The sequence below is a fragment of the Lucilia cuprina genome, chromosome 5 (genome assembly GCF_022045245.1).
Source record: "Lucilia cuprina isolate Lc7/37 chromosome 5, ASM2204524v1, whole genome shotgun sequence".
Lineage (NCBI taxonomy): Eukaryota > Metazoa > Arthropoda > Insecta > Diptera > Calliphoridae > Lucilia > Lucilia cuprina.
In genome coordinates, this window is record NC_060953.1 from 4739927 (window position 1) to 4747809 (window position 7883).

Consider the following 7883-nt stretch of genomic DNA (forward strand, 5'->3'; position numbering starts at 1 on the left):
AGTTCTAGTTCAGTTCTAGTTCAGTTCTAGTTCAGTTCTAGTTCAGTTCAGTTCTAGTTCAGTTCTAGTTCAGTTCTAGTTCAGTTCTAGTTCAGTTCTATTTCAGTTTTAGTACCAGTAACAAAAAAATCAATTATTTTCATTACAGGGCTTTGATGATGTCAGTTTTCGGGGTTCCAACGAGTTCCTAACACCCAACATAGATGCCTTGGCCTACAATGGTGTAATTCTCAATAACCTATACACACCCTCCATGTGTACACCCTCAAGATCGGCTCTGTTGACTGGAAAATATCCCATTAACACAGGCATGCAACACTATGTAATAGTTAATGATCAGCCATGGAGTTTACCTTTAAATGAGACTACAATGGCGGAAATATTTCGCCATAACGGTTACTATACCTCATTAATAGGTAAATGGCATTTGGGAATGTCACGCAAAGCTTATACGCCCACTTTAAGAGGCTTCGATCAACATTATGGTTATTTAGGATCATATGTGGACTATTATGATCAAACTATGGAACAGTTCGTAAGTGAAAGTGATTATGATAGTGAAATGAAATTAAACAAAAAAATTTGATTACAGGGTAAAAATTACTCAAGGGGTCATGATTTTCGTGACAATCTTAAGCCGTCCCATGAAGGCAATGGTACTTATGTAACCGATTTATTAACTCGCGCTACTTTGAAAAGGATACGAAAACATGATTTCCAACAAAAACCATTGTTTTTACTATTAAGTCATTTAGCTCCTCATAGTGCCAATGATGATGTTCCTTTACAGGCCCCCGCAGAAGAAATAGAGAAATTTGCTTATATAGAAAATCCTGATAGACGTATTTATGCAGCTATGATGTCCAAATTGGATGAAAGTGTGGGTCAAGTGGTTAAAGGTTTAGCAGAAAAGGGAGTTTTAAATAATACCATTTTACTGTTTCTCTCCGATAATGGAGGACCCTCAGCGGGCATGCATGCTACTACGGCCTCAAATTATCCTTTTAGAGGGGTGAGTAGAAATCAAACATATTCTTACGTTTCTTATTTATATTGTTTTCCTTAAATAGCAAAAGAATTCACCCTGGGAGGGAGGCATACGTTCGGCAGCGGTTATTTGGTCTACCCAGTTGGATAAATTGGGCACTATTTGGCAGCAACCGATTTACATAGCAGATTTATTACCCACTTTAGCAGCTGCTGCCAATATACCACTCGATCTGGGTAAACTACAACTAGATGGTATAAATTTATGGTCTGCTCTTAAATATGGCTATGAATCGGTAGAACGAGAAATTCTACACAATATAGATGATATTTTCCAATATGAGGTTTATACAAAAGGCAAATGGAAGTATATAAATGGTACCACACAAGAAGGTCTCTATGACAATTGGCTTTCACAGCGTCCCGATCCTAATGATACCTCACAAATTGATCCCCGTTTTACCATCTACGAAGAACTGGTGAAAAATACTCCGGTATGGCAAGAATTACAAAAATTAACCTCCTACACTAATCACAATATCTCTAAACTACGTGATTCGGCTGCCATACAATGTCTATATGATCATGCTACCGAGGGTATACCCTGTAATCCCTTACAATCACCTTGCCTATTCGATTTAGATACAGATCCTTGTGAACAACAGAATTTATATGAAAAATATGAAAATTCCTCAATATTGGCGGACATGTTGGAGCGTATAGAGTATTTTAGAGAGAATGCTCATACTATTAATAATAAACCTGCCGATTTACGTTGTGATCCGGCTAAATTTGGTGGTGAATGGACTTGGTGGGAGGATATTATTGAAGGCAATGCTGCGAAGCATTTAGCAGCTTTAAGTTTTCTTAAATTATTTACTTTAACCAGTATTGTACTAGTTTTAAGTTGTAAATTAATAATGTGAAAATAAATTAAAGTTTAAAATTAGGTTTTCTTCAAATTCAACTTAAATTTGTATTTTAACGGCTGGAAATGTTGTAAAAACGAATTCAACTTTTATTCACAGTTAAGGTGAATAGAAAAGGTTTGTGTCTCGGTTAAAATGAACTTAACAGAGTTGTAAAAAAGGTAGTGTAAGGTGAAAAGTGTATGGAACACGATATATAACGTTAAATGGAATTTGAAATTTAAATTTACTTTAAATGTTTAAAAAATAAAACTAAATACTTTTTTTAACAACGGCTTAAAATAACTAAAACTTTTGTAATATAAAATATAAATAAACTTTTTTTTTGCAAAATAAAAGCTTTTTTTGCTAAAAGTTTATAACAAAATGTTTGGAAATTTATTGAGAACAACAATTGATTGCATTTTTATTTGGATATTTATTGAGAATAAAAATTTATAGCAATTTTTAAATTATATACACACACTTACATTTTCATATACAAAAAGTATTTCACTCGTTAACACTTTCATACGTAAGATTTATCACAAAACATGTTTTAATTAATTCCACAAAACAAGCAGCCTGATTCTTCTTGTCATTAAGGTAATTGTTGTTGATAAAAAAAAACAAATTTTAATTGAAATGTATAACAATTGCCTTAACTAAACAGCTACTGCAAGTTCAAGTGTTCAGTTCTTAAGCAAGTTCCTAAGGTGTTTTTTAAGTTATCAGTTAAAATTTTACCATTAAAAAAAGATAAAAACTCAATTTGTGTGTAAAATTAATGTAAGTTCAATGTCGGTACTGAGAAAAAAAACAAATATATAGAAATTTCATTAGTTCTTTTTACACACATACTGGTTTTACTTTAATGCAAAATTTGTCATTGTTTACTTAAACGTTCTTCTAATTTTACGCTTAATTTAATATTAAAACAATACTTGTTTAGATAGAGACTCAATTTTTTTCAAAAAATATTTTTTTCTTGTGTGTGAATTCATATAGAAGTCAATGTTAAAAGGGTAAATCACCCAAATAGACGGTGGGTTAAGAGTAATAGAAAAAAGAATAAAATTTATTTAGAAAAATTTAATTCAATAAATTGTTATTTAAGTGTTTAAATCGATTTCTGTGAACTTAAATGTGTGTGGAGAAAAACTTAAAACAATGTATATAATCTTAGGCATCTTGTGGAAAATTTCAGCCATATAAACTCTGGTTCTTATCGTTTAGAAATTACAAACTCGTTATACTCCTTATTTAAACTTTGTATCAAAAATTAAATGTTTAACACACATACATTTGAATAAACTTCATTTGTTATAAAATTGTGAAATATTGCATGTTATTCTAACAAGTTTTAATTGAAATTTATAATTTTTTTTTGAACTTTAAAAAATTTTATCAAAAAAATTTTCATTACAATAATTTTCTGTATAAACACTTAGTGATCTTACAATTTTGTTAAAAATAATAAACAAATATTTTCAGTATAACAGTTTATTTCCAGAGAAAATGTTGTGTGTAACAGTTGCAAGTACAAAAGTTTTTGCTCAAATAAAACATTTCTTTTGGAAAATATGAAGATTAAAAAAAATCGATAATTTTTTTAAAGTAGCCTGAGAAAATTTAACTGTATAACAATTATATCTTAAAAAATCATTATAACAGTTTTTTATTCAAAAATTATTATCTTCAGCAAAAAAACAGTATAAGAGTTTTCCTTATCATTTTCTATAGAAAATTTCTTTGCAACAGTTTCTTTACATTTAAGGTTTTTGTATAACAGATATTTTTTTTTTCAATAGAAATATTAAGTTCTAAAGTTTTTCTCATTCTTATAACAGTGATTGTTTTAGAAAATTACCAGTATAAAAGTTGTTTTTAGAAAATAGTATTTTATTTCTAAAAACCTAACAATAACCTAACCTATAACAGTTTTTTTAACAAAAAATTTGTGTTAAATATTTAAAAAAATTAAGTTTTTTGTCAAAGAAGTGTTTCTTTCCACCAAAAAAATATAAGTATAACAGTTTTTGCAATTTTTAGTATGTTTTGAAAAAAGAAAATTTTTGTGTATAACAGTTTTTAATTCATTATATAAAAAATATTTATCAAAATTTTTGAAGAATTTTCGCTTTTTTCATAAGAACTGTTAAACAAAATTCAGTATAATAGTTTTTTTCTATCTAAGACCTTTAGTATAACAGTTTACATTAAAGATTTTTTTTATAAAAGTTTTTTCTTCAAAAACACATTTGTAAAAGTTGTTTTCACAAAAATATTAGTATAACAGTTTATTCTATTATGTATAAAAGTATTTATCAAAGTTTAGTTTTTGTATAACAACTTTTATTTTATTGTACCTATACAATTTTAATATCGATATTTCTATTCGAAATCTTTCAAGAATATTAGGTTTCTTCTTAAGAGCTGTTCAGTATAACACTTTTTTATAAACAAATTCAAGAAGATAAGTAGATTTTTTCAAAAGAACTGGTTAATATAACAGTTTTTTCTTAAAACAAAACATGTAAAAGTAGGTTTTCTATAGAAAATTAAAAATATATTAGGTTTGCCTTAAGAAAATAATGTGTATAACAGTTTTTCTTTTAAAAACTTAAATATTTTTTGGTAGTTTTTACTAAAGAACTGGCCAGTATAATTAGAAGAAAGTCAGTTTATACTAAAGTCTGTTAATGAGTCAGTAAAAAGTTTTTCCTACAAAAAAATTGAAGTATAACAGTTTTCTCTTTTAGTTTTTCTCAAAGAAAATTTTGTATGTGACAATGTTTTCTATACAAAATAAGGTGTATAACAGTTTTCTTTCATAATAGTCTTAAACTAATCTCAATTTTAAAAAATAAATTTTGTGTAAAATAGTTTGTTTATTAAATATTAAAGTATGACAGTTTATACAAAAGATTTATATTCAAAAATAGTTGATATAACAGTTTTTTGTAGAAATTTGTTAACAGTATAACAGTTCTGCCTAATGATAATTTAGTGCTTATAAGTTTTTTTTATTTATAAAATGTTTCGTTTTTCTTAAGAAATTTTGTATTTTTTGGTATAACAGTTTTATCTTTATAGAAGTGTTTTCGTTAATTGTAATAAATTTTAGAAGAAAATTTTTAATGATTAATATTTTTTCAATATCAATTAAAAACTGTTTTATCCAACCCTGCCTACCCACCCAAAACCAGGCAAAACAATAACAAACTGCTTAAAAACTAAAATTTCTATTAAAAACAACAATTGCAATTTGCCTTTTTATCTGTTCTTAAACAAGCAACAACAACAACTCCACACGAAACCAAATAAAGCAACATCAACAAACGTATAACAACCAAATCAAAGTTTCATCTTTCATTTACACACCTCACCGCAAAATAACTAACAACACAATAACAAACTGCTTTCAAATTTATTAATGACGTTCTTCTTATTACAATAACAAATTCTCTTTACTTAAAATAAACAACACTGCTACAACCACATAAAGCAACAACAACAAAAGCATAACAGCAAAATCAAAGTTTCATCGTTCTTTTACGCACTTTGCAGCAAAAGAACTAACAACTCAACAACAAATTGCATTCAATAGTGACATTCTTTTTATTACAATAACAAATCCTCTTTTCTAAAATAAACAAACAATAACACTGCTAGAACCAAATAAAGCAACAACAACAAAAGCATAACAGCAAATTCAAAGTTTCATCGTTCTTTTACGCACTTTACAGCAAAAGAACTAACAACACAGCAATAAACTGTTTTAAAATTCAATAATGATGTTCTACAACACAATAACAAATCCAGTTTACTTAAAATAAACAACAACTCTGCTAGAACCAAATGAAGCAACAACAACAACAAAAGCATAACAGCAAAATCAAAGTTTCATCTTTCTTTCACACACTTCACCGCAAAATAACTAACAATAAAACAACAAATTGCATTCAAATTCAATAATGACGTTTTACAATACAATAACAAATCCTCGTCACAAAAACAAACAACAATAACAATGCTTGAACGTAAATAAAGTAATAACAACAAAAGCAAAACAAACCATCAACTTAAAAAACTTGCACCTTTCAAACTTCGTCACTTAAAAACTTTTGCGGAACAACAACAACAGAAAAACTAAACTATGACAGAATACATACTAAAAACAGGTGGCAATTACCTGCTTAAAACAACAACAACACAATAACTTTGTTTTTGTTTCCAAACATCTGCGGAACAGCAACAAATACACTAAATTAAAGATGAATACACACTAAAATCAGATGGCAATTGCCGGCTTAAAAACAATAACAATACAATAACTTTGTTTTTGCTTTCAGTAACAACAAAAACAAAACAAACCATCAATATATAAAAAACTTGCACTTCCCAAACTTTGCCCCAAAAAAACTCTGCCGAACAACAACAAAAACACTAAAGTAGAATACATACTAAAATCATGTGACAAATGCCGCCTTAAAATACAACAATAAAACAATAACTTTGTTTTTGCTTTTCACAGAAAATAAAACAACAAATTAATAAGTACACACACATACATACAAACATACCTGTTGCAAACTGCCGGCCGGTGTTTTACAAATTCTTGGACGCTTTTAATTTTATACACAGCAACAACAACAAACACTTTTTTATTAAAAAACAATTAAACAAGAAATTATTAAATAATTTAAACAAACAACACTTATTTCTTGCTGTGGCCCACTAAGAGGCCACCATTTTAACAACGAAAACGAAATGCATTACTTTTCTTTTTTTTCTGACATTTTTTTCACTTCTACACTTTTCTAGAAGAAATTGCAAGATTTGCTATAATTTAAACACTTTTCTTTACATATTTAAGCGATTATTTAATCAACTTATTAATTATTAACAATATTTTAATATTATTTAATTAAAAAAAACACTTTTCAATAAATTTTTTGCAATTTTCTTAAGCTTTTCTATTAAATTCTTTTTAACACGACACGAACTCCACGAAAACCAATAAGAAACTAAATAAAGAGTTGTCCAAGTAACAAAAACAAAAGCAATTTTAAGAGTAAAGAGTAAAACAAACTACAGGACAAAAGAGAAAGATCTATGATAAGTGTGACCGTTGTCGTTCTTTACATACAAAATTCTTTAGTTTTCTTTGTTTAATTACTCTAGCTTAACCAGACGGCAACTCTCGGCTTTTATTATTCGTTTTTATTTAGTTTCTCGGAGGATTTCATTTGTTTCGTGCGTTTTTTTAAGAGTGAAAAATGAAAATTATTAAAAAAATTAAATAAAATCTTTAAAATATAAAAAAGTTTACTAAAATGAAATCAAGTTATTGAAAAAAGTTATATATTTATTATTTTATACATATTAATAGTTTATTATTGTTAATAAAAAGTGTGCGGCATAATGTTAAGCAAATTTTTGGCCAAACTTTTTTGTTTCCGTTTTAAAGTGTCGTTCGCGAGGTGGCACCAGATGTAATTATGGAATGTTTTAGAAATTTATCAACAAAAGATGTATTCTACAAGAAATTGTTTATATTTTGAATAAAAAGGTAAGTTGTTTTTAAATTAATTTATTAAAGAAAACAAAAACACAAAATCCTACTGCTAGGTGTTTGATAAGTTAAGTTGCATATTGTCTTAAGCACAGTGGTTAGAAAGTGTGAAAAATGTGTTTAATTTTTAAATCATATATTAAATATTTAAAATTGTTAAAGTTTTTATAAACAAAATTAACTACAGTGTGACAAATAGTTAAAAATGTTAACATATTAATTTTCTCTATAGATTTCAGATCATTATTGCTAAAGAAAATGTAAAGTATTAAAAGTATAAGAGTATTTTTCAATAGAAAATAACTTACTTACTTAATTACTTACTTACTTACTTACTTACTTACTTACTTACTTACTTACTTACTTACTTACTTACTTACTTACTTACTTACTTACTTACTTACTTACTT

At 27.3% G+C, this 7883-nt stretch overlaps 2 protein-coding genes across 2 annotated transcripts in view; one reads left to right on the plus strand and one right to left on the minus strand.

The window, feature by feature from the left end:
- The window catches only part of LOC111681227 (battenin), a 16411-nt gene that overhangs the window by 7884 nt on the left and 644 nt on the right, over positions 1 to 7883 (minus strand). The gene's annotated exons all lie outside the window — the stretch shown is intronic.
- Positions 154 to 1954, plus strand: LOC111681210 (arylsulfatase B). Its single transcript, XM_023442948.2, has 3 exons — positions 154 to 535; positions 593 to 1012; positions 1071 to 1954. The coding sequence occupies exons 1-3, from the start codon at positions 254 to 256 to the stop codon at positions 1911 to 1913; spliced, it is 1545 nt and encodes a 514-aa protein (XP_023298716.2). The 5' UTR covers positions 154 to 253; the 3' UTR covers positions 1914 to 1954.

Excerpts from the sequence above, each read along its gene's own strand:
- LOC111681210 (XM_023442948.2), top strand. The coding sequence starts at position 254 with ATGTGTACACCCTCAAGATCGGCTCTGTTGACTGGAAAATATCCCATT. Across the intron at positions 536-592 it reads ATCAAACTATGGAACAGTTC|GGTAAAAATTACTCAAGGGG; the intron begins GTAAGTGAAAGT and ends ATTTGATTACAG. Across the intron at positions 1,013-1,070 it reads CAAATTATCCTTTTAGAGGG|CAAAAGAATTCACCCTGGGA; the intron begins GTGAGTAGAAAT and ends TTCCTTAAATAG.